Here is a 27,719-nt window from a genome sequence, read left to right on the forward strand (position 1 = left end):
AAATTAGACATATTTATGCTCACTTTCCAAATGCAACTTGCACAAAAACATCTTTTTGAATTAGGCTAAAAATACGTGCATAGGAAATTACACCTATTATTTACACCTTTTTCCTCAATGGCCACTATTTCCACAAAAGACATAATTTTGCTAGCCAATTCCTCCATAAAGAGCTGGGAATTTCCAGTTTTCTAAGTGGTTGTAAAATTCTGGAATGTCACTTATGGTATTATTCTAGGCAGCTAAAAAAGTGCAATAATAATTTTTCATTTGGCTAAAAAAATCACATTGGTATCACTTTTAGTAATCAGTTGTTTATTGCTTTAACTAGGAGTACTGTGAGGGAAGCAATGTTGTTACATTTCCTCTTTGTTAGTACCAGTCCATAATGCACCCAACTCTCATGTGCTTACTAGCAGAAGATTTCACCTTTGTCAGCACTGCAAAGCCCAAGCTGTTGTGGAAAAAACAAACCCAAACTGCACCCTATTCAGCCTCTGGCCCCATCAGCAAAGCTTCAGGCTAAGTTCTTCTGATTGTGATGCTCATCTGCCCTGAACAGCCCCCTGCTTTGGAACAGAGATGTGTTGACACTCACAGCCAGCATGGCAGGGTGATGCTCAACCCTTCATTTCAAAGGTTTGCTTGAAGGCAAGTCCAGCCTCCAAAGGAAAATCAAGGACTGACCTTTTTTAGTCATCCCTTGTGAGGCTGCAGATGGAGTACTGCTCCCAGGTTTGCACTTCCCAGGATAAAAAAGACAGGGGCATATTGGATAGAGTCCATTGGAAGATGACCAGATGATAAGCTGACTTAAACAATTGACATGTGACAAAAAGCTCAAAGAATTGGCTTGTTCAGCCCTGAGATTACAAGGCTATGGTACAGGGATTTCACTGCAATCTTCACCTAGCTCATGAGAGTACCGAGAGAGGATAGAGACTAACGCTCCTGAAAAGGTAGAGACAGGACAAGAAGTAACAAATAAAAAGTTACAGCAGTGAAACTGGGACTAGAATGAAGGACTTTTTGCTTGCTTTGTGAAAGCAGTTAAACACCAGAATAAACTACCAGAAAAAGCTGTGGTTTCATCACACTTTGAGATATTCAGAACTTGACTGGTTGGCCTGAGCAGCCACATCTAAATTAGCCCTGCTTTGAGCAGGATTAGATCACATATAATCTCCAGGGATTCCTTCCAACCTAAACTATTCTGTGTTTCTACAATTTTATGACTTTGATTTAAAGAAATAACAGATTATCAAAAGGTAATTTCTTGAACTTCTATTTTCTATAGCCTACTCTTGAAAACATAGGTAAGGTTGCAGAAATAAAAGGTAACTCATCTTGTGTTAAGGCATAAAGATTTTAGCCTGCTTTAGTCACAGAGAACAGAATAACATGACAGTAACTTACATGCATACTCTTGTAAATAAAAGATGCAGTATGTCACAGTTGAGATAGCCAGGATACACAGAGTATCACCATACAAGAAGGCTTTAAGCACTAACCCAAATAAAGCAACACCACAACAGAAAACTTCAAGCATCTGCACATCCTAGTCTTTAGCCCAACTTTTTATACCCCTCACATTCACGCATTGCATCTGTGTGCCCTCTGTTCCCTTTGGTTGGTGATTGGTCAGTGCACCTGTGCACTCCATGTCTCATTGCCTACCACAAACCATGCACCTACAGCAGCACTTAGATGTGAAATAAACAATTAAAACTATAATAATGAAAGAAAGGAAACCTACAGCCAAAAGGAGATTTGTACTCTGTGTTAATAAATAAGTCCAGCCTAGTTACATATTATGGGTCAAACTTCCAAACAATTATTCGCCTTCTGATTTGGCTCTGAGAGCATTTGCCAACACTGAATCATCCCTTAGTTTAGTTTTCAGAGCCAGCCCCTGTTTAGCAATTGCTAATTGTGTTTACTATACGGTGTCCAAGAAAAAGGTATTTCCACTCTGTGGGAAGACACATTTCCACAGAATGACACCCTTCCTCACCACCAAAGCCACCCAAGTGACTTGCTGAGGCCCAGCCTCACTGGGATTCATGAACAAGCACCAAAGAACTGGTGGTGTGACTTTGTCTGCTTCCCCTCCTGCTTCAAGTCCAACAATGAATACAGACAATAATTGTTGGGTTTCCCTGTCTGCAAGCTTCACTTGACCTTGGGAAAGAAAAAATAACTCTTCTTTCCTTTTCCTTTCCACTCCCTCTTCTTTCGGTACAAATACAAGCTAATAAATGGAAAGAAAATCAATTGTTCAGTTTTCACTTGTCACTCTTGTGTCAGTTCCATAACTTTATCTAGGCTGCTATCTTTATTATTTTCTCCTCAACAGACTGAGTTCTATATGAGGGTATTTTATATTACTGCTTGGCTGTTGTTGCTGAACTAACAGCTGTTGTGTATGAATTGTTCAGGATTACACAAAGGGAATATAGCAAGTATGAGATCAAACTTGTGTTTTCAAATCAAACCTGCAATGGGACCAATATGTATTCAGGTCTCCTTCTTGGATTTTTATGTTGCTTGTTCTTTGGGTTTTGTTGGCTTGGTTTGGTTTTTTAGGTAGATAGCTGAATTAATTAGATTATCTTTTATTCTTGACTGTTTGTGTACTGTATTTATGATTTATAAAAGTGGATACATTACAGAATACCAACAGAATAATGGACTGTGACAATGAATTCCAAGTTATTTATTAAAACAGATTGGGACACTTTAGCAGTAAGGTGGGACTTCAAAACAGCTTAACCAGTAAGCAGAAAGTTGTATTTTATCTCAAAGGGAGTAACTGGGCCAGAAAAGGCACAGTTGATTAATCTAGCACTCTCCCTACACTTTAACTCATTATCATAGAATGGTGGATTCACAGAATCATAGAATGGTTTGGGTTGGAAGCACCTTAAAGATATATCTACCTCCAAGCCCTGTGCCATGAACAGGAGCAACCTAAATTATACCACTTTGCTTCAAGCCCTATCCAGTTTGGTCCCGACACTTCCAGGAATGGGGCATATGTTAACTTCCATGGGCAACCTGTCCCAGTGCCTCACAACCCTCACAGAAAGGAAATTCTTCCTAATCTGTGTGTTTTCATACTGCCTCCAATCACGTGGAGGAGTTCAAGGAAAGCCTGGATGTGGCACGCAGTGCCATGGTCTGGCAGACGTGGTGGCGCTGGGTCACAGGTCAGACTGGATGATCTCAGAGGTCTCTTCCAACCAAACTACTCTGTGATTCAGACTGGCTACAGGCACTGCAGAGCAGCTCCAGCTCCGAGGGTATTTGGGATGCTGTTTGCCAGGGGGGATTAGGAAGAGCGGCTGCCTGTTGGCAGACAAGCCTGAGTCACACAACAGGCTGCATGTTCCGTATGCAAAACATGTGGCTTTGTTAAACAGATGCAACCGCCGAGTGCCAACATATTAATTAACCACCACATCCTTCCTTTCATGTCTCCCCGCTGCTGCTTTGGAAGCATTATGATAATTATCTGCAGCTCAGAGCCTCGGGGTTTGCAGAACAGCTATTCAGACACGTGGGTCCCGCAGCGGGAGCAGACTGTGAGGGCGGATCCCGCGTCCCGGCCGTGTCCGGCAGAGGTCGGCACGGCTCGGTCCCCGCGGGCCCGGCCTAGGCCGCGTCTCCATGGCAACCGCGGGGCCCGGGCGGGGCCGCGGGGCTCAGGGCGCATGCGCAGCCCTCCCTGCTCGCCCTCCCCTTTCCCCCCGCGGTATCCCGGAGAACGCGGGGACGCCGGCGGCGCGCGCATGCGCCCTGCGCCCCGTGTGCCGCCGTCCCGCGTGGGCGTCGCGGCGGAGCGGGGGCCGGACACGGGAACCGGAAGCGGAAGCGCGGCCGCGCGCGAGTGAAGCCGCTCCTCGCCCCGGCGGGACCGCCCGCGCTGCCTCGTGCCCGGCCCGTGCCGCCGGCCCCTCGCCGCCTTGCCCGCCCGCGTCCCCCCGCCCGGCGGCCGCTATGTCCGACAAGGAGTTCATGTGGGCCCTCAAAAACGGAGACTTGGATGAGGTGAAAGACTACGTGGCCAAGGTAGGAGGCGGCGGCGGCGCGGGCGGAGGAGGAGGGAGGGATGTGCGCGCAGCCCCCGGGATGGGGCCGGGACGGCGGGAGCCGCGGCCTGGGCGGCTACGGGCACTCCATGGCCGTGGGCTGAGCTCCGTGCGGAGCTGAGAGCCCCCTCCCCCTCCTCGGGGCCTCTCGGTTCCCCGGCTTCCTCCTTCTCTCCTGCCCCCGGCCGCCCCTCGCGCATGCCGGTGGAGTTGTTCCGTGTCACTACGTGAAACTTAAAGGACTGACAGGCAGGATTATGGTCCTGCCTCGCTGATCTTGTGTGGATTTGTGGCCTCGGTTTGGTTATCCTCCCACTGTGCTTCAGGGCTCATCCTTGGTAGGGTGATGCTAAGCTACCGGGTGTGCTGAGGCTTAATGCATTAACCTTCGGGTAGTGTGTTGATACCTGGTCAGGGCGAGTGCTGCGGGACCAGCAGGCACCTGTGTGATGGCTGAGCAGTCCTCAGGTACACGGCAGGATGGGAAAGCTGCATTCTGTCCTCGTTTGCCTTCTCTTGTCACTGAGGTTTGTGGGAAAAGTACACAAGGGCAACATTCTGCTTTAGTGAATCCTTACTGTTCAGGAGGATTGTCTGGGAACTGTTACATCAGAGCAGAGGTGTACATCTAATTTACCTGTAATTATTTTGATCTCTGTACAAGTTAATGATTGTCTTTGGGAGCTTGACACATGCTGACACAATTTGCCGTGATGATTTAGGTTCTTTCTACTCCAGTTGTCAACTTTCAAACTTGTAGTGCTCCTGGCAAAAAGAGAAGTGTGCAAGTACTTCCAGCTGCTTTAGTACAAAGTCCAACAGCTTAGCCTGAATAGTCTTCTCCGACAGTTCCAGCTAAGCTTCTGGACTTTGCATCAAAGTGACTGTGCACTCACGTGCTTTGCCTATAAAGTTCTAGAGGAAATAACTGGGAACAATGTAATTATCCCACTTCAGCTGTTTGCTGTTTGTGTACCTGTGTCTGTGTAATAAAGTTGGGTAATACATTGGTATGTCTAATATCTTCTCAGATTTGGGGACTTGCAGAGTGTGTCAGCAGCATATTTGGATGTTTCCTACTGCTTTTAAATGGTTTCCGTGTCTAGAAAATTCACTGCACGTTAGTAATTATTGGATCCTTGTGTATCTTTTGCTGAGGCCAAAGCTTTAATGCTTTGGCAGTGTCTTGGTTCAGTTTCTATCTACAAGTTCACTGCAGTGCTAATTAGAAAGCTTTTTTTTGTATTCCCATTCTTCCTGAGTGTCACTGCAACTTGTGTAGCGAATGGATTTGTGATCACTCTTCATCTGCTTCAGTGCCGAGTCAAATACTTGGTTCCATCTGCTACTGAAAGAGGCTTGAGCCAGCCTGGATGCTGCTGTAGTAAAGAGGCTGAAGTCTGTCATGAACTGTACTAATGAGGCAGACATCCTTAAAAGAGAGATACTCACTGGAGTTAGATGATTAGTGTAAAAGGAGCCACCAATCCTTCAGTGCTCTTACATTGTAGAACTGCTTCTGATGCAGAAGTTGAATAAACTCTGGGTGTTTTCTGTTGGTTTGTGATGTAATCTTATTCATACTTTTCTCACACTTGCAAGTTTCTGTTGTGTCTTCAGTTGTTAAACAACCTACAAGAAGTCAAATGTTTTCAGTCCTTTTTGTTTTCTTGACAGACTAGTGGGCTAGTAAACTCTTAGGCTGGTTTCCTCTGGAAGCAAAGCTTATATAAGCAAGTTTTGACTGATCCTCATCCTTCCTAGTGGTTTTTAAAATTTTTTCTGTCTGATTTTTTGTAAGTTTTACAGAAGTACAGGTAGGTTAATTTTTGGTAAGGTAAATGAAATAGAGGGAGTGCCTTCAGGGAAGGAAAGAGTACAAGAATGAGTTTAGGTTTTACTGTATAACAGGAAATGTACGTTGAGGAGGGGCAAGAGAACTCCATAAATCATCTGAATGTAGGAGAAGCCTCAGCTGGAACTTCACATTCTCAGTTCTGAGATTAATGAAATATGTGAAGGCAAATCATGCTTTGGTAGTTAGAGTTCTCAGTAAAGTATCTGTTCTGTGCTCTATGTTCTTGCTGACTTTCTTCCTTATCAGTTATACGGCTTCTGCTCCCTGCTGCTTTCCTGCTCTAAGTATGATTTAATGTTCAGGAATTTTACTTATATAAACTTTGCAGTGGCATAAATTTCCTCTCCCTGTAATGGGGGAGGCAGTCATATATCTTACAGTCTGCATCTTCATAAAATTCTTCCTTGTCTGTCTTCCTGAAACTTTTGTTTCCCAGCTTCTCATTTGTTTTGTTTCTTGTTCTAGTCTTGTTTCCTCATTATTTGTTTGGAAACAATACAGCCTTTAACTATGATCTTGCAGTTTTGCCACCAATTACCACATGAAGGGTTTGACCTCTGATTTTGTTTCATATTTGAATGGCAGTGCTTGAAATGCTAACTAGGTGACCCTGGGTGCTCTAAAAATAATAATATAAATGGATGTTATCAGTGGGACTCTAGGAGTTGAACTCCCTTAATCAGACTGGACTTCACTTGTGTGTAGTAAGCTGTGGAAGTCCTATCTGTGGAGTCACAAGTATCTCTTTTTTTTCTTTTTCTTTTTCTTTTTTTTTTTTTTTTTTAATCTTCCATTTGGCTAGTAAGTACCAAGAAGAATGTGAATGTTTCTGCCACTTCAACAGTTCCTGGACAAAGAAAGGATACAGAAACAGAAGCAAAGGTCTCAATTTGCATTACATGTTTTTCTGCATTGGGATTTTGCTTTCTCTTGAAGGTACTTTCTTCAGGAAAAAAAGTTTTCACAGAAAGAGTAGTTCTGAGGGGTTTCAATGAAACAGACAATGCCAAATGATAAGCAAAAGAGATCTCAGTGTTGCCAGTCTGCATTTGAAAGATACTGGTGGCTTCTATTTGATTAAAATATGAAAGATTGTTTTTATAGTTTGAATAACCTTGTAAGACTTCTTTCTGTTTTTGTAAGGGACATTATATTAGTGTCTACATTTCTGAACTTGCAACAGTGTCAACTTTTTCTTTATGGGAAATGTAAATTTCTCCTGGAATACTGTATCTAGTGTGTTATGGCAGCAAGTACATTGTCAGCTATTTTTATGATGATGAGATTAAGCAGTTTTTACTGTTTGCTTTTTTTTCATGTCTTCCTTTTTAATATAGCTAGCATATATTAGCATCAGAGATGCCTACAGGAATCTAAAGGATTGAAGGAATTCTGCACTCTTCCCACATACATCCACTCAAATTTTTAAAATTCCTCAAGAAAGCAGAAACTTCCATGGGAACAACTGAATCAAATGCACAGTTTAATGGGTGAGGAGGACCCACGCAGCTGAAAGAAATTTACCTCCCTCAAGGTAGGGAGTGGGTTAAAAAGTACTAGCTAGAAGAATAACAAGTTGTATTAAGTCTACAGAATTTCTTAACATGAATGGTGTTTGCTCTTTTTCCTTTTCTTTAGCCTTCTTCCCCAGTGTAATTAGATAAACTGTGCGTTTGCTTAGAAAGGACTTCTCTATCAGCATGTGCACATAGCATTTCCAATCAGCAATAGATTTCTGAGGTGAAGTACAATTTTTTTATTCACGAGGCATAAAGTTTTTGGCAAGATAAACTTAGATTTGTAGGAGAGGCTTCAATAAATGTTTGTTCTGAAGTACATCTCCCATAGCTTAACTGAGAATTCCCCACTTCCGTGAGATGATTTAATCCCTTACATCGTTTCCTAAACCTACCGCTGCTTACAGTTAAGTTTGGTAAGTCAACTAACCTAATACCATAAGAAGATAGGACAGGCAACAAAGCTGGAAGCACCAGATTTTTACTGCTCAGAGGACTGGGAGGTTGAAGTTATGGTAGGCTGTGAAATGGATGTTTGTAGAAAGTGGCCTTGTAGGCATTTCTGGTGTGGTGTCTTGTTTTTTTAGATAACGAAACAAACAAAACCAAATTCCTGGAGGACCTCCAATAACTCATCTAGACAACATCGACCACCTGTGTGTTCCTGACAAAACTGTGATGCTGCAGTCTTGCATTTCTTTGGGATATAGTGAGGTTTGAGTGCATGTCTTGAGACATGCATAAAACTTGACTACTGCTAAACTAACTATGGAGCAAAATAAAAAAAAAAAAAGTCTAGAAGTACCTTTTTGAACAAGAAGCAGCAGTCAGGGATATAGTTAAGTGCTGTGAAGCAGAGAAGAAACTTAAATATATCTGCAAGAAGAAAGATTAACATGGAGTAATAAATAGCTTTTAATTCTTGGGGATAACCTCTGTTCTCTTCACTGTCCGTTCCAAAGACTTTTACACTTTCAGTTACAAACTAAATGAAAATGTGTGCTTAAATGGTTGCTATATGTGAATGAATTACTTGATTTACTTGATAAAGCATATAATGGATTCATTGAAATTCCCCTTATCTCATAATGCCGAATGCTGAAGTGCGCATTGTTATTATGGCTACACTGATACCTGAATTGCCTCTGGTCAGGTAACAGGTTTCCTGCTCTTGAGTGACAGCCTGGAAGCCTGCCTGGATTACAGTGCAGGGCAGCAACACCTCACTAGCTTGTCCAGGAGCATATCAGAGCTAGCCCTGATCTGGGAGCTGCTGGACTGAGGTTATTCCCTCTGGGGTCTCTTGGGTATCTCTGTAACTCCCCAGTGTTTTGGCAGCACTTTTACTATGAGGGTTTGTCTTTATCTGCAGATTCTCGGAGTTCTGTTATTTTCCACTTGATTACTGTTGAGTCAGCTGAAATGTGATTGCTAAAGATAATTTTGTTTTACTGCGTAGTTCTAATTAATCTTGGTGTTCAATTTATATTTTGCAAATTTTAACATTATGACCTAAATCCTCCTTTTATGGAACAAGATAATTGTTTGCTACTGTAACCTGCCATTAGCAGGTTCCATATTCATGGTGGAGTTGCTCTTAACCAAAATCCCAGGAATGTACTAGAAAAACTTTCAGAAAAACACAGCACAGCTGCCACTTCCTAGTGGTGTGCACAGTAAAATGAATGAGGTTGTTGAAAACCACCTCTTCAGGACGGCTAATTAATTTCCCCAGTCTGATCCAAGAGAGTCTGAGGCAAAGAATTATTCAAAGATATTAACAGTTTGTGCATCAGTTCTTAAGTAGTTTATAGAAGCAGCATGGAGTAACAAACTTGTGTGCAAACCTGGCATTGTGGTGGAATGTGTGACTCATTGACTGAATGAACATCCCAGAATTCTCAAATCTCTGCTTTTTTTTTTGTGAAGGTACAGATAGAACTGATTCTTCAGCCATTTCAATTTGAAATGTAAATAGAGCTCATTCCAGCTGTGATCATTTGAATGATCATGAATCTGGAACTGCTAAATGTAATAATTTCTTTGGGATGTTGATGGTTGATGTCAGGCTGTGGTGATTTTGTTCATTGAGTTCATGTCTGTGCTCTGAAAATCTGGATAGCTTTAACATATTGCCTAAATGATTCATAATTGACCTTTCTATGCTTAAAACCCAAGTTAAGTACTTACTTATTTGATTCTGTCTGGGGTGTTCTTACTGTGCTGATTTGTCCTGTGCCTAATGAGTGTTTGCTGCAAAAAGTAGAGTTATTAAGACCGGATAATAAAACATTTAATTTAATCTTTTTTTGCTGATGTACTAATGTATTCCATTCCCTAAACTGAAAGCAAATTTTGTGTCTGAAATGTATCCTGTGTTGTCCAAGTTTGTGGTATACAGCATATGCATTCCTAAGTATGACAGTCAAAGCTGGGAATAGGTTATGAATAACAAGCAGAGAATTTGGTGATGTGAGGAAAATATTGAATTCTACTACTGCTCTTCTTTTTTCTTCCCTCCCTTATTCTAACCACATTTTTCCCTCTTGTATCAGTTTTATCTTTAATAAATCCTTGTTTTTCAAGCCTAGCTCAGTTAGTTAATTTTGACTTCAAGAGAAGGCTTACAGGAGATGAGCTAAGCTTCTCTGTTCCGAGAGAACAGTTCTGCAGTGCTATGGATCTGTATCCATTTGGAATGATATGTGGAAAGTTGACTTAGATGTGAAGATCGTGCAGTGAATGTTGACTTGGGTACCATGGCATTGGTGACTCATGCAGGCCACATAAGTAAAAAATACTGAATGAGTGGATCTTGCAGCAGTGTCAAAATGCATAAATGAGGATTCCTTTGGGTAGTTCTCAGTACACCAAACAACTTCCATGTGGTTTTTCTGAAGGACAATAGGCTCAGCTGGTAATGTATCAGGGGTTGAAGGTCAAATATTTTACTTAAATTAAAGGAGAACATTGTGGACTGAGGGTTCTCATGTCCAAGAATTTTTATGTCTGATTAAAGGTCAGAAGAGAAAATTTAGGAAAGATGCAGAAAACCAGGGGATGATATAATTGTATTGCTGAAGTCATGGGGATACAGTTTTATGTGAAGCATCAGATGAATTTAGCATGTTTTTTATGGTTTCATGTTAATGCTTGTTTGAACTTCTGAATATGTGTCCACACAAAAGTGTGAGCAAAGTTACCTATTTCTACCTAATTTTCTCACTTCTCAAGTTGAAGGCTTGTGTTAAATTATCCCTAATTTTTCATCCCCTCCATAGTAAAATTAATGCTGAATTTCCCAGTACAATTCTGTGGAAAGAAACAGTCGTCATTTCCATAGACAGATTTATTGCTAGGACAAAAGCATGAGCTGGAATTAATAAGTGCCAATAACTGACCAGTTGGTTATACAACAGTTGTTTTTCCTACAAGTTGCAGTTTCAGCAGTTTTGAACAATTAGATGCTTTTCTGCTTTAGCTCATTATGAGGAGAGGTAGGTACAAATCAGTACAGCTCATATTAAAGCGAGTTTTAAACTTTTATTGGATGCTGGGTATCTTTTTGTAGTGTATGGGTGTTAAAGCCTATGATCATCCTGACCAGTGATGGCAGATACTACAGTCACAGGCTGCAGATGTGAAAGGAAACAATACTTTCATTTAAATGGTTGAGGAACTGCTATCTGTCATGTTGCTGTTTTGTCTTGGAATGCAATCAGTACTAATAAGTCCTGTTGAACAAGCTGCAGTGTTTGTCCTAATTCTGTTTGATTGGAATGTTTTTGTGTGGGTTTTTTTGTTTGGGGTTGGGTTTTTTACCTCTTTATTAGGGTAGCAAATAATTTGTTTTCCCAAAAGCAACTGAAATCCTGATGAGGGAGAGTAGGAAGGGAAAGAAAAATATGGTCTTGAAAACTCATAATGCACATGAATATGGCTTTGAAGTAGCTTGAGGGAGTTGGGATTTGGTGCTTTTAGTGCTTTGCCCATTTTTACATTCTTTATTAGTATTTCTTATGCAGTGTAATTCTGTAGCTCAGTTCAGATACGTTGTTTGCCAAGGGCATTGCATTTCTTCAAAGGAAGAATTTTAGTGTCTTTCTTGCTGCACCAAGAATTAGAATATGGTCTGCAGTTTTGTCTTTGCTTACAGACATTGCTGCCTTCCTCAGTGGTTACAGGCCAGAAGGGAAATGGTGAAATCCTTTTACTTAGCCTTCAGCTGCACTTTGGAAATCAAAGAGAGTATTTGCATGCTGTGGCTAATGAGCTGAGCAGACCAAAACATCACTAGATAGGTGTTCTGGAGATTGCCCTGTCACACCTCCAGCCAAAGTTCAGAGAATGTTCTGAGTCAGTTTATACAACAAAATTGTGTGCTCAGAGTTTCTGATGAGCTAACATCAAGTCTTGATAATTATTGTTGGATGACTAATTCTTTCATTTTCCAAACTCTGGTCATTTATGAACTTGCTTTGTAACACACTTGTGACCTATAAATTAGTGATTAGCTTCAAGCAGGAAAGATGAGCTGTTAGGCCATTTGAGACAATAGATAGAGAGCGGTCCATAGAACAGTTACCATCAGCATCTGTCATTTAAACTGATTTGTTAATGACACTATGAAAGCAAATACCATAGGCAATAAATGTTTAAAAAGTATTTTTCTGTTTGTTCAAAAATACTTCCAGTGCTTGATTCAGGTAATGCAATTGAAAGGAGGTTTCAAGTCAAATAACAAAGAGTCCGGGAGACTTCCTGTGAGGTGAGATCTGCATTTCTGTTTGTGCCCTACATTAAGAAAAACCAAACAAACTCACAAAAAATCCCACAGAATCCTTTGTACTCAAGTGAGGCATTTGTGCGAATCTTTATTTCTTGGATTGCTGACTTCTCAATAACTTCAATAATGCTGTTAAATCTTTCTTGGCTAAAGTCACGGATATTTAGCATAATTTAAAAAACTTGAATTTGGCTTGTGATAAAAACAGTAATTCTCTGTTATTTAAATTTACCTTGGGCATAATGACAGTAAATATAATTACTTTCAAAATAGGTTCCTCTAATTAGAGTATAACATGAGATACAGTTTAGTTCCGTTTCTGTGACAAGTTAATAGACTCTATTTACTGAAGCATTTTCAACAGTAATTCCTGGAGAAAATAGCTTAACTTGTAGGTGGATTATTTCAAACTTAAAAGTGCAATACCAATATTTGTAAGTTTTAAGGAAAGTATTACAGTGAAGCTGAATATTCCAAGTGTGTATAATTGGTTTAGGGAGCCATTCAGTAGTTGTTAATGCATATGTTTTTAAGTATATACTGCTTAGAAAGCAGCATTTATTTTACGGATGTAAAAATAGCTTTTCTGATCGAGTTTTTTGCTTCCATGTTGTGTTTTTGCACGACTCCAATCACCAACTGCTTCATCATGTCAACAAAACTCTGCATTAAGGCACAAAACTTCTAGAACTCATTAATGCTGCTTTTGACATTTCATATCTTTTTATGCATTGCTGAATGAAGAAAATGTAAATTCACTGTGCGCAGTAAAATAACGCCTGTTAATCTTATAGGAAAACCTATTTAGAAGCTGAGCTTCATTGCTTTGGATTTGATAGAACACTTGATTTTGCCTTGGACATATCTGTTGTTCAGTTTCTTCAGAGGTAATTCCTCTTATAGTGCTAAGCCCCAATTAAAGCACTTTTATTCAGGGAATTTTTAACCATAGCAATAATCTTTGGGAGATACACTCATCTTCCTGTTTATTCTCTCATCTCTTCCTGATACAGTACAACCTGAGCTTTGAGAATTCACATTTATTATTGTTGCAGGGTTTTTTTACTTATTGTGTCTTTAGATCATGCAGAGAATTCAAAAAATCAAGCTGGCATCTATTGAAACTGAAACCCAGTAGCTGGCGCCGTGTGTTTGCCTCAAAGGAAAACATCCACTTCCTGTTCATTCCTTGGACAACATGTACTGAGCAGTTTAATGCAGAACTTGGTGTGGGGTTCTTCCAGAAACTGAAAGTGTTTTAATTGGCAGTTAACACAATGCAGAAGGCATAGCAATGGCTGGGATCCTTTGCTCAGCTGCTTAACTTTTGGAGCAGTTTCTGACATGTTAAGTTTGAAAAAAAAAAATTCCTTTTTGTAGGAACAGGTGTTGTTTTGTAGATTTTTCTGGTTTTATCGTGTCATCTATTCTCAGTTTGCTGATGGTCTATTACTGAGACAATTACTGCTCTGACTCCTGGTTTATGTATGCTTGATGGCCCCTGTTTAGCAATTGTCTGGCACCCACGTGAGCTGGAATATCTTCTACTTAGTATACTCTTAGAATAGGTATCATGCAAATCACCTCATCCAAAATGCACTGGTAAAACATGAAGTCTGGCCAATCACTTCTGCAATAAAAAATCCAACCCTTTTGGGCCAGCTCAGTGTTTCCTATGAAAAAGGACACTGCACTGTGTTCAATAGATGCAGTGCTTAACACAACTCTTCAGAGTGAACATCAGGTCTATGTCAACTTAAGGGATAAAGTCATTAGATTGATCTGCAATTCTTTAGAATTAATGGTTAAAGGCTTTTATTGATGTTTGTGCCCTCCATATCAGGGCTGACAAGCGAGTCCTGATGCTGTAACTAAAGCAGTTTAATTCTGAATTCTAAGCAGAGACACTTTGGAAAGTATCTAATCATTGGCTGTTTCAGTTCATCATCCAGAATATTTTGTGCACGAACATTCATCAGTTAAAGAGGTAATCTGAACAGAGAGCAATGATACCTTTGTCTGCAGCAGCTTATTCTGTCAGAACTATTTGCTGCCATTACTCTGAGCTGTTACCTAACTAAGAATCAAATTTATAAATGGAAATTTTGGACCAAACTTATGAATGGAAATTCATAGGAGCTAAGAGAAGCTGCACAACTGGGCCCTTCGTTCCTGTTTCATCCCTTGCTGGTGCAAGTAGTGAGTGGGTTACATTATTTCTCACTCAAATCTTTACACAGGTTAAGCATTTTGGGGGAGGGGGGAGAACAACTGTTTTCAATAACAGTGTTTAGCACATCTTTGAAGCTGGGATTGTAGCATGAGCTTCTAGAAGCTGTGGCTAGGAAACAGTTGGTTCATTACTGTTCTACAGAACAACTCATGTATCAGGTTTGTTTGTCTCCCAAAATGCTGATACAACTGAAGCACAGATGGCTCAGTAGTTCAGTTTATTTAGCAGTTGTTTCTGGAATTGTATTCGTTTGACTGAAACAAAGGACTTCAGATTGCATTTGATTATGGTGGATAAGCTAGATACTTGTTTACCACCAATAAAACCTGAAAAGTATGCTTGTTAAGTACCTTTTTGTTGGCTTAAGCCAGAAGAAGTGTAGCAGTGCTTTAAAAGCTTTTCAGAGTACTTTAGATATGCTATCAAGACAGGTAAAATTCATAATCAGGTTCATAATTCATTTTCTTAACTTTTATAGACCAAGTATTGGTGTTATTATTAGGAATTAAGGCTTCTCCTAAAGTAGAGAACTGCGAAGTAGATATCCATTTTTTACATGAACATCTACATCTGTCTGCTCTGGATGTACAACTTGCTACAAAATGCCAGCTGGAGACACACACTATCCTCAGAACAGAAACCCATTTTTGATAAACTGATGAGAGTCTTTTAGGGGGAACGTTGTGCTGAAATTCTTTGAGTATCCTTTTTTTTTTCATATTATTAAAAACAGAAGCTCAGTTGGATATTGCAGGATAAACTAACAGCAAATACTAGAAATGAATCCAGAAAAATAAGGAAAATTTACTCATGTCTTCAGCCTCTTCCACAGGGATTTAACTTTCTGTATTCAAGTTCCCTTCTCAACATCTGTTAACTTGGATTTGGTTTTTGATCACTATCTCTGCAGGATATCTTGTGGATGTTTTTGCTATTTCTGTTTGTTTCAGTAAGATGTGATAAGGGGGAGGTGTAAAATCATCTTGTCCCCTATATTTCCCAAAGCATACAGGGTAGAAAGAAGACTTCTGGGAGAAAATTCCTTCTCGCTTCAAGTTACCAAATTTAGAGGATGGGGAATAAAACACCCAGAGGAGTTAAAAAGATATTATTAAATAGGTCTGAGGGTAAACACAGAAATAATCAGTAGGAATGCTTAGCTAATGCAGTCACTCTCAGCTGTTTAACAAAAACCAACAAACTTCTAGGTTTTCTGAAATTCTCCAAGTGTGAAGTGGGTATCCCACACAACAAATCTAGGTCATTTGTTTCAGTTCAGTTGTCTGCATGCAACTGTGGTCGACTCAGGCTGCAGCTGGAAAACTACTGGAATGGTTGGAATATGCTGAACAACTGAGCAGCAATAGCAGTTGTCTCTGTGCAGGCTGAGGCTGGGTTACACTGATTTTTTTGAGTGGACTGAAAGTAATTTTTGATAGTATAGGGAATTCACATGAAAATTTGGATCTTGCACAAAATTTTTGCAGTTGCCATTGGAAACTGCCTACTTGCAGTTGCGGCCGAGTTTCCTCGGCTCTGGTAGGATCTTATTGCCAGTTTTTAACTGAAGAAATCAGCTTCAAAATCATAAACAATTCACAGCTTACAACATTAATCTTTTTACTTCCCTTTCTGCTCTTTGGCTTAACCCAGCCTCTGAGTTACTAGTCATTTCACCAGGTTCCACTCTTGCTCTTGGTTGGAATTTTTAGTGACTATTAGTGAAACATGGTCATTCTTCTTGTGAATCAGAAGATACAGACAAGAAAACTTGAGGCTCCATAAACTTGCTGGGAAGAAATGATAAAATACTGTTGCTCCTTCTTAGGCCTCCTGCATTGTTTTAGACATTTTTTCAGTAAAACAGGCTGAGTGGAAATGTGAAATTTATCTTTTCTATCTGCTCTGTCCAGTTCTTAGGTCTGCAACCCTTGAGGCATATGTCAAGAGTTTTTTCCATTTATAGGAAAAAAAAATGTACAGAACTTTAAATGATACATTGCACTGACTTGTTTTGAGCTGGTTATTTGAGTTGTTCTTGCTCTTAGTTAAAACAGATGGAAATGTGAAATCAGCACACTGAACTAGTGTTATGATGAAATACACAAAATCTTACATAAATTATTCCTTGTCTAAAGTGCTGGACTGGTGGTTCAGTTTACCTTCAGATGTGTATTAAGGCAGATGATATGAGGGTTGTATCTGTATGTCTGTCTGCTGTATCAATGTAAAGCTGTCTCAGTTCCTGTCATAGATGCAAAAAATTAACCTCTCTACCCAGCAAAAACTGCTTCAGGCTGGTGCTCATTTCAGTCACCATAACAAAGTATTTAAAGGAAATTTTATAAGCAGCTTGGAAGAAGAAATTAATTTATTTTCTCCGCTAGTCAAAGGTGTTTAGAGTAATGTTAATTTTACACTTGAAAACAATAAATAATTTTTTTAGATACACCATAAAATGGATTCAGTAATTCATAGCTAAAGTCTTTTCCTATTGGTAATCTCCAGGGACCTGTGACAGTGGTAGCATGGATTTTGGTTGGCTAAATCAGTTTGTCTTGGCAAGAATGAAAACTACTTCATCAAAGTCAGTGCTGCTTTTTAGACTCTGAGACTGTTCTGGAATGTTGGAATGTTCTGGGATCACTGAAGTAAGGCCTAAAGAGCAGACCAGGTGACTATTTCTGTGTAGCAAGCTGCATTGTTGAGACCTGGTATTCTACAATGCTGTCAGATTTCTTCAACATATTTTATAAAAATGCATCTCTTGGGTGTGTGGGTGTATTTCATTCCAGTTTGCAGTTAAGGTTGGCAGTGTGTGAATTGGTGCTTTAGGTGAGAACAAGGTTTGCAGAATGGAATCTATACAGAATCATTCCAGAGGCAGACTGAGAAGCAGGAAAGCACTCTTTTTCAGGTCACATGGAAAATCTAGTACTTCTGCACATAAGCCCAATGATTGTTTCAATAAAATTCCAATAGTAAGAAAACTGGGATAGTAACAGTTGAGTCTTTATTGGTAAAACTCAGTCTATTGTGTTGACTTTGTGTTTGAACTCATAATCAATTTTAGTTCTTCTCAAGTATTCATAATTGAAAATATGATAATTGAAAAACAGAGTATTTGAGGTTCCAGTTCTGTGCTTGAACAACTGATTTGTGGAAGAATTCAGAGGAGGAAAGATATATAAAGTTCTGTTTCTATGATGAAAGGTCAGATTGCCCTTTCCTGTGTTATTTCATAAAATCATAGAATGGTTTGAGTGGGAAAGAACTTAAAACATCATCTAGCTCCAACCTCCCTGATGTGGACACAGACACCTTCCATTAGACCAGGGTGCTCAAAGCTCCAGCCTCCCTGGTCCTGAAAACTTCCAGGGATGGGGCATCCACAGCCCATCTGAGACACCTGTTTCAGTGCCTCACCACCCTCGCAGTAAAGAATTTCTTCCTAATATCTCATCTAAATGTTTTTCAGAGTTGAAAACAGCACTCCAGGTGAGTGATGAGGGGTAGAATTGCCCTGCTGGCCCCATGGCTTGGGGTGCAGTCCATGGTATATTTGGTACATTTGACACATCCTCTCAGGATGTGAGAGAAATCTAGAAACACTGTGCAAATATGCAGAGATGGAGGAGGTATGACAGCTGAAGTGCAGTTGAAGTTAATTAGGAATCTGGAAGGCATAGGAAGATCTCTACCAACTGCTTTATGGAGCAAAGGATCTATTGAAAAAATTGTAAAGGCTTTTTTATCTCTGGCTTTATTGGTAGGTGAAGGATGTACAAGTTGATGCTGTTAGAATTGTGGTAACTTGGTTTTTTGGGGTTTTGTTGTTTGTTTTTGAGTTTGTTCCTTTTAGGAAGATAAAGGGAAGAATTTGTATTTATCTTTCTGTACAAAGGGCAGGATATAGAGAAGTTTGCTTAGTTGCGCACAGTGAAAAAAACAGCAGTTCAAGTTAAAAGGCAAAAATTCTGATTAGGTGTAAGAGAAAAAACACTCCCTGTGAGGAAGATCAAACCATGGAAAGGGCTTATGCCTGGAGAACTTTTGGAATCCTCAGTCCTTGGAGGTCTGTGGAACTCAGCTGAGCAGCCTGATCTGATTGGACCTACTTAAGAGCAAATGTTAGACTGCATAACCTCCAAAGTTCCTTTTCAGCCTTAAATAGTCTGTAATGGCATGAGTCACTAGGCTGACAAGCTTGTAGAATTAAACTCTCCTTATATTTTTAGATTATTAGTCAGATTTCAGGAAGTGTGGTATTTAAGTTTTCCCTCATTACCACCAGTGTTTATGACCCAAGGATTAGCTATATAAAAAACATCATGTTGTTTTTGCTGTTTGAGTAAGGACTGAAGTTTGTGCTTGGCTTACAATATTTCTGAGCTCACAGTTATTTTAGAAATTGTAGAATTATTGACCTTGTGTGTAGAAAATGGGTGGTTTTTTCAGTTGTTTCTACTGTACTGTTTTTAGGGATTCTCAGTCAAGGTGTTTACATTTTCCTTGCTAGAGAGGTAACTTTTGGTTAGATGAGCCCCAGAGCTGCCATGTGGCAGCAGTAAAGACTTGAAAACTCTATGAACATACAACTGAAACCAACACGCGTTAAACAGTAAAATACTTTGGCTTATGTACTTAAAAACATTTTGAAAATTTAAGTAGAATGGCAAAAATAATGTATTTTCATTTTCTGAGTACTTACCTGGTGTTTGTGGCTTTTTGAGGGGCGGGGGAGTGGGCTTGTGGCTTTTTTTAAAAGTCTTTCCAGTGATGAATGAATCTGGAGAAAGTTATAATGGAGAATGATTGAAGGGGCGTGAGCAGAATCAAACTGAGAAAATTAGAGTGTTTGGGGAAGATTAAGGCATAATCCATGCCCCCACATACTCACTGTGGAAGTGCAAGATTGTTTTCTAAACTGTTTTGAGTATATGGCTAATAATTTTTTCTACAGGTGTGATTTTTCCAAGTTTGCTCTTCCTTTGGAAAACTAAGGAATGTGTTGTTCTTAAGTGATTTCAAAGCTCAGTTTATATATGTTCCACTGCAAAACATAGACCTTAACATTTCAGGTGCTTAGTTTGATTTAAAAACTAAAACTTAGTTATATTGGAGGGAAAGATTTCATTCAGTAGATACCAATATCATTTCTGTTATAGCAAAGTATGTCTTGAGATTATATCCAACATCATTTATTTACTTCTGCCATCTCATTTAATCTCTTTGAATTTTTAAAAACAAATAATACAACCAGCATAAACAAAGCCTGTGGAGAAAATAGTAAATATGAAATTTTTGGAAATAGTATTTTCAATATGCAGCAAAATAGTCAAAATATGTCATCCATTGTGCTTAAACTCTATAGAAAGAGGATTTTTTACTCTTCCTTTTTATCACTGAGACAGCAAAGCTGTTGCTATATTTAAAATGTCAGAGTTATCTAATACACTGTAAGGGTGGTGATCCCTTGTATGCAAAGAGATGGAAGTAATGCAACAGACTGTACAGTGAGTTATTTTCTTTCCTAGTATAATGAAGACAGGAATTACACAGTAGCTCCTGCAAGAGGCTTCCCTGCCCTCTAAGGACATCTGACTGCATGGAATCTGATTTCCTTCATTAAAACTGAAATGAAAGGAATGCATGAAAAGGGGAGATGCAGTTATTTTTGCATGATAAGTACAGATGGAGATATGGAGTTGTTTCTAAATCTGAAAGAGCATTTTAATGCCATAAGTAGTACAGGCACTGCTCTACTAATACAGTTAACCTATGCAATAGGATTTAATGAGGCCACAATAGTCAGTTTCTATTCCTGTGGTAGAACTGCAGTGTAAATCCCAGCTACTAATTGCTGGTGTGTTCAGATGCCAAGTCATGGAACAGATGAAGGAAATGATCAAATAAATTCTCATACTGATCAGTTCTCTCATCGGATTAACCCTTCAGCCACTAATTCTGCTGCAGGGGTGGGAAGGGTCAAACTTTGGTTGGAAGTAGCAAAGCTGTTGCTGCCACATGGGAGAAAAGTTGGTGCTAAAGTGAGGGTGAGCTGTGACATTTGTAGCCTGGTAGTAATGTTCTAGAACAACACTTGTGACAAACCACAGTGCTCACGTGAACACCTGGCTCAGGTTTGGTTTCAGTTCCTGTGCCACTGCAAAATAAGCCTGTGCTTGAAGCACCTGGAGTGTGCTATAAGGTGGTAGAATGGTGATTAGGTTTAACCTAGATTAGGTTAATGGTGAAATTTAACCTAGATTGGGTTAAACTTGAATTTAGCTCATTTGGCTTTAAGTGTTGATGCTTCTGAAACTGGCAGGAGCTGGGAAAAGAGGGAGTTAGCAGAAAAAGGGAGACCAAGGCAGACATGGAATAGAGCCTTTTGTAATAAAGGCTGCAGAAAGGCTGGGGCAGTTGAAGGTTGGAGTCAGTTAGGTGTGGTTAAATAACCTCTATGGAAAATAATGAGCTTCAGAACATGTACTTTATGACTAAACTTCTTCATTTTAATGGTGCTGATGTCATAATGTGCATTAGGGACAAAGGAGCAAACTCTTCATTCTTTTAACAAGGGCTGCAGAAGAAAAAGGAATTAAAGTTGGCACAACTTACTCAGAGCAGCTGTTAAGGTGCAGATCCTTCCAGATTACTGTGGAACATCCATCAGGTGTACAGGAGGGCAGGTTGGCTGTCAGGATCTCCTCTCTGAGCTCAGGAAGAAAGAGGGGAGCATAAAAATGGGAATTGGGGGTGGGTACCCAAGAAGAACATAGGTACTTCCCCAGGGTGTGCAGGGATGGAACTAAAAAAACCTTGACTAGAGCTAAACTCTAAACTGGAAAAGGACATGGGATATAATAACGGATTTTGTGTAGGTATAGTGGCAAGAGAAGGTAAAGCAAGGAAAATGTGTGAGAGAGGGGGTAATGAAAGAATTAAATTCAAGAGTAACTATTTTTGACAGTAGTCACTTAAGAAATTAGTTGGAACAGATGTTTTTATGGATTAAATTGCTCCATTACAGAAAATGGGTGATAGTTGCATTCATAGGGAGTTATAATGAATCCTACTCTTAGTTACTTAAAGAGCAAAGTTCTTAAAAGTATTTGGAAGTGAGTTTCCAGTTTTTATTTTCATGTCCTGCAGTGAAAAATTGATAGCCATGTTTCAACTGACATTGATACCTTAAGATCTCCTAATTTAATATTCTTCTGTTAGCCATGTTATGTGACTTTTTGAAATAAGGTATAAAAGTCTTCTTTTATATCATCTTGTTTAGTATTGGAGATTCACAGAGGCTTTTTTTTACTTATAATCACATTTTAATAGAGGGGATTAAAGCAGATACCTGGGAACTGCTGTTTCTGATGTTTCATGGGTGTAACAGATTTTTAATGCTATTGCATAGCTGGTGCCCTGGGTCTTTGATCTGAGAAGAAAAATGTTACTAATGTGGTTTATACCAGACTTAGCTTTAAATGGCTGAGTAAATTCAGTGTATTCTGGAAGATCATTATAGAGATGATCGTGTCTTTTCTTTTGTATGGGCAAATTACTTTCTGAAGCTATGCACAAATATTTGCACCATTGTTAGTGAATGTGTGGGTCTACTCTAGAAAGTGAAAATAAATAATCTTCTTTCAGGAGAAGCCTGACCTTTGACTGAAGCTACGTTTTATTTTGAGGGTGATTCCCTAAAAATATGATTCCTTGATCCTGGCTTAATTGTATCTTTTCCAAATACACATGTTAACCATGCTGCTCTGTTAGACTCTAGAAAATGGCAGAAGTCCCATAAAACTTCCTTGAAGAATTGTTCTGTCACTTTTAATCTAGTACACAGAAGATTTTGCTCCTGTGGCTGTAAAGGAAAAATTATACTCTATTTTGTCAGTTGATGTGGATTGTGACCACGTGCCTCTGTAGGAGATGGTGATTTTTAGTGTAAACCTTCAGCAGCTTAGTTTCAGCCCATCAATATATTGGTTATTTTGCTGTCTCACAGTTCTGTATTGAGAATCATCACCTCTTAAGATTGCTGATACCCAAGTTCATAACATTCTTTATGGCATGTTAGGCCAGTATTATTCAAAACCACAGTAAATTTGGAAAACTTGATGCAGAGCTAATGTTTTTCTTTGAATCTTTACTTGTGTTCTGTTTCCTGCACTAACCTATGACAGGGCTTGAGAGACCACTTCATCTCATTGTGGTATAATTAGCCACACCTTCACCAGAGCTGTCTCATTTATGAGGCCGGGGCTCAAGCCTTTATCTTATGCCTAAAGATTTAGTTCCAACCCCCTGCATGGGCAGGGTACACCAGGTTGCTTAAAGCCCCATCCAGCCTGGCCCTGAGCAGGTGCACTGGGGACTTCAATATTAAGTCAACTTCAATATGTACTCCTGTACTGTGTAATGTGCATATTATAAAATATACCTCAAAAATGGAAATTAAAGATGAACTAAAGATTAAATGAATACTATTTTTACATTTTATTAATAGTACAATATATAGTTTCTTTTCACACCCCAGTGAATTGATTGTCTTGCACACCTGTCTGGGTTTTCACACCACACTTTGGAAACCACTGCTTGTCCTACAGAGAAATGCCCTAGGCAATATAAATAGGAGATCTAAAGACCTGAGAGAAATTACCTGTGAAGGGTCCTGCAAGTTTTTTAATATATATGTGTTGATGACTGCATTTGAAACAAGTGCTTTTGCCAGAGTTTGATCCCTGTATATTAAATGCATTGGTTTATCTTCCCTTCCTACTTCTATATTTCTTGGACTAGCAGTCCAAGGCCAGGCAAAACTTCATGACACTCAGTGGTCTGTTTTACAGTGGTTTTTCAAACCTATGAAACAACTGGATGTTTGACTTGGTTTATTGCAGCATGTAGGAGTGCTTGGGGTTTATTTTTTTACATTTTTGTAACTTACGTGATGTCTGTGTTCTGTTAGTTCACACTAAAATGTTCCAGTGTTTAACTTTGAATGTTAATGATATGTGTTCTCGGTGCCAATATTCAGTACCATGTAATCTGTGTTTGGGACCTCTTTATTTGCAAACCTTTTGCTAGGTACTCCCCTATAAACATGTTTTCATCATCTTTACGGGGATCTTAAAAAACTAGGAGTTTGGGTGTTTGGGTTTTTTTTTTCCTCTGAACGTTCATCATCCAGCAGAAATTTATTCCACAGCCAGCTGGGAGAGAGCAGAGGACCTTTGTTTAATTCTTTAAAAACAAAAGAAAAATTACTATAGTATAAGCCAGTGAGCCAAATAATATTTATAAGCTTAAGGAAGTAAAGAGCTTTGCTGGACTGTCCTAATCTTGAGAAGTGATGACTCTTAATTTTCCTTAGTACTGTGAACTTTATGGCTTGACTGTGTGCTGTCCCAGGACTTAGCTTGCCTGTCCTTCTCCCATGCTCCTTTACTTACCATGTCTTGGCATGTGTCAGGCTTTACAAGCCTGAGATTGTTTTGGTTTGGGTTGGTTATTATGTGGCTTTCATGTGGTTGGCTTCTGAAACCTGTGCGCCCAATCCCTAAAGTATCAGCAAACATGATGGGTTATGTAAATGCCAGTTGTTTTAAAATTATGGAAAGAGTCCATGTGCAAATAAAAGTATGGGTAGTGTTTAATGTTCAGCACAAGTATATGCTGCTTCTTTATGTGCTTTCCCAGACTATTTATGTGCTATTAGCCTACTTTGATCTGGGTGATTTTTTTTTTCATTTGAACTTAATTGTCAATGAAATTCAGCAAATGAGAAGCTACATCACAATACTATCTGCTACAAGGGTATATGATGAATAATTGAATATTCTATTGAGAAGAGAGGAGAATAATGAGGTCATCTTATTATTTGACTAGTAGTGTAAAACTCTGATTATATGGAACATCAAAAGCAGAATAAGATTTCCTTCTGGCAATCTTCTCTTCCATTCTTAGAAGGGAAGTAATGGCTGGAAGATGTATGTCAATCCCTCTATTCTGTACACTTTCTAAAACTTTGGGATAGGAGTGAAGGGACTGCAGGGGCTCTATAGAGAAGTATGAATTGGTGCCGCAGCTGAAATTCTTCTGATTGTTTTTCTGTGGAGATTCAGGGCTTGAGGTATGATGCAAAATTTAGCCACTTCCTAAAATACGAACATTTCTTGCACGTAAGAACAAGAAGCCACTTACCCACGCAGCTTGTCTCTAGTTGGTTTCCAGTAACTTCTTGTCACTAACGAAGGGCAGTAAATCAGTTTATCCTTAGTTGCACAACCCAAGGTGAGGAAACAAAGCTGATTAGGTACTCAGTAAATTAAATTTTGTTTACGCCTTAAGAGATGTCTCAATCCACTATGCGAGGCATTAAGAGTACAACTTCCTGTGGCCTGATTTGCTTGACTCTTCAGACTTGTTTATATCATGTAGAATTGGTAAGTGCTATTTATAAAACAGGGTGGACAGTTTCATAATTGGATTTTAAATTATGGATGGCCTGGACTCACTTGCTGGTAGTTATGATGCTGACTTACTTCTATGCAGCTGGTTTGTCATTTTGCAAAGCTTCAGTATTCATAGAAGCAGATAAAGGAACTTAGCTAGATAACTATGATCCTAGTTGAGGCAAGAGAAGCAAAATGAGCCAAGGGGAGCATTTTGTACAAGCTGTAATGGGTTATTTATTGGTTTGGTTTGGGTTTTTTTTTAAATCATGAGTTACCTAGTGCACTTGTACCCTGTGTACAGGTACACCTGAGATGCAATACAGAACAAGGGATCAAGGTTGTCTTACAGTCATAAGTGCAGATGTGAGGGAATAGAAATTGAAAGACTTAATTTTTCTTGGGCAGTGACTAAAATATTTGGGTGGAACAGTCTTCAGCATGTTTAAATGTGTTGGATTTCTTTCAAGCTCTTCCTTGTGTGTTAGCTCTAAAGTTTTGCTGATGAGATTATGTTTATTTTAAAGGGTGAAGATGTCAACCGGACACTTGAAGGTGGGAGGAAGCCTCTTCACTATGCAGCAGACTGTGGCCAGCTTGAGATTCTGGAATTTTTGCTCTTGAAAGGAGCTGACATTAATGTATGTATTATTGTATTTGCAAACAGCTCTTAGTCTTCCCACACACACCAAAGAGATTGGTGTAAGTGCCTAAATGGTCACTGAAATATATAAATCAAACTAAAAAATTCAATGCATCTAAAAATATTTGAGAGGTGGGATTCTAGAGGTTAGAAGTTCACACTTATTAAATGTTTGAATTCTTTTTGGACACATTGGAAAAAGTGTGTTTCTTCTTTGGAGACATTCTTTCTTGTTTAAGACATTTTGCTGTAGCTTGACATGCATAGCTTCTTGTTTTGAAAAGACTTGACTACGCTATATCAGCCCTCCAGAAGTTAAATTCCTAAATACTTTAACCATACACCCCAAATGCTGACAAGCCTTAGAACACTTGTCCAAAAGTTAACATGTAAGACATCTTAGCTTTAGTTCATAACAAAAATGCTAGGATTTTGCTCCTGGATGTCTGGAAAGATTCTCTTCCTTGGGAATTTTCCTAGCTGGGGAAGAGTTAAAAATAGCATTTCAGTTGCTCCATTTCTTGTTCTTTCCAGGACTGTAGTTTACAGAGAAGAAAGCCAAAAGAATATTTCAGCCAAAACTGTTTTCTGAAGTGATGCTGCCTGTGAAATGGGAGAATTTGGAGTACTGTTTTTAAATTGGGCAAAATTTGTCAGCTGAAACTGCACAATTGGCCTAAAATTATGAACAAGCTTTGGGATACCTTGAAGTCTTGTGGAAGATATATCTTGCTATGACCTCTTTCTTAAATGTTAACTTTTCTGTATTAAAAAAAGGTAAAAAATCCTGTGGAATGCATTTCTGGCTAATATTCTTAAATTTTTATTTCCTTACTGTTGATTAAAGAAAATTAAAAATTTCTGTGAAACCTTATAATGCTGTGTGAAATTGTCCTTCAAGTAATTGTATCTCAATTTGCAGGCTCCAGACAAACACAATATCACACCACTCCTATCAGCAGTCTATGAGGGCCACGTTTCATGTGTGAAATTGCTTCTGTCAAAGGTGAGATACAAATGTTTTGAACATTAACAAAGCATATTACTGTGATTTTTTTTTTTCAATAAGATTATGATGCTCCAAATGATATGTTCAGAACATCAAACAAATGCCATTTGTGTTGCTAAAACAGAGAGGGTACTCTGATCATGGTGAAAGATAGCTGAAAGACAAAGTTGAAGAACTTCTGTTGTGTAGCAAAAGTAGCGGTGACCATAAGAGTATTGTGGGCTCGAGCTAGAGAGCAGAGCTGCAAATCAGTAAGGGGAAAAAAAAATGCATTCCTTCAGTGGATTTGGCTTTGGCAGCTGTTTAAGTGCTTCATGTGATGCAATCTCTGCGGCGAAGTTGCTCAGAGGTGTGGTTTCCCTCAGCTTTTGCCAGATGACTGAGAACCCATTTGGGTTGGCAGAGGGAGGGGAAATAAAAGTAGGAAGCCAAGCTTTCTCTGTCCTACAGCTTAAAAATTTTGTCCTGAGGAGAATAAGCTTAATCTGTCTCTGTTTGCACACTGATTTATATTACAAAAGTGATCAATTTTACAAAGTAGTTAATTCAAGCAATCTTTTTCCTCCATTCACATGCACTCCTTGATTACACTTAAGTCATTTGGCCAAAGGAATTCTTGCCATGTAATACTTTCATATGCCACTTCCAGGGTGAAGTTTTCCTTAACTCCCTTAATGCTGCATGAATTTCACTTAACTTCTTTGATCTTGTCTGATATTATGTATGCTTCTTTATAAACAAATGCAGTGTCTTAATTTACGATTCAAATGGTGTGTCCGACTTGCTTAAATTTATTGTGAGGATTGATCCTTCATTTAGGATCATCAAAAAATAAGGTATCCTTTATCCCATGTTGATTTATTTCTATTTCTGGTTTGGAGGGTTTTCCAACCTAGATTAGTTCAAATAATAAATTACTTTCTTATTTCTTTATGCAGAGTAAAATGCTGATTGCTTCCATTTACATGGGCTAGCTGATGAAATATTTATCAACTGGAAGTTGGCTTATCAGCTCTGTCTGTTAGAGGCAGGGCTTACATGTAGACGTTGTTCTGTCTCTTAACACAGTTATTTTATGAACCTTGTTTAAACATTCGTTTAAACTAAGCGTGCCTT

The 27,719-nt window shown here is 39.1% G+C and overlaps 1 protein-coding gene across 1 annotated transcript in view; it reads left to right on the plus strand.

Annotated features, from left to right (window-relative positions):
- Positions 1 to 3,941: 3,941 nt before the first annotated feature.
- Positions 3,942 to 27,719, plus strand: part of MTPN (myotrophin) — a 30,306-nt gene continuing 6,528 nt past the window's right edge. The window contains exons 1-3 of the mRNA XM_041398667.1: positions 3,942 to 4,071; positions 25,479 to 25,592; positions 26,517 to 26,600. Coding sequence (XP_041254601.1) covers positions 4,000 to 4,071; positions 25,479 to 25,592; positions 26,517 to 26,600 — 270 coding nt within the window. The 5' untranslated portion in view covers positions 3,942 to 3,999. The remainder of the gene's footprint in view (positions 4,072 to 25,478; positions 25,593 to 26,516; positions 26,601 to 27,719) is intronic.

The sequence above is a fragment of the Onychostruthus taczanowskii genome, unplaced genomic scaffold, assembly GCF_017590055.1.
Source record: "Onychostruthus taczanowskii isolate IOZ18803 unplaced genomic scaffold, ASM1759005v1 scaffold15, whole genome shotgun sequence".
NCBI lineage: Eukaryota > Metazoa > Chordata > Aves > Passeriformes > Passeridae > Onychostruthus > Onychostruthus taczanowskii.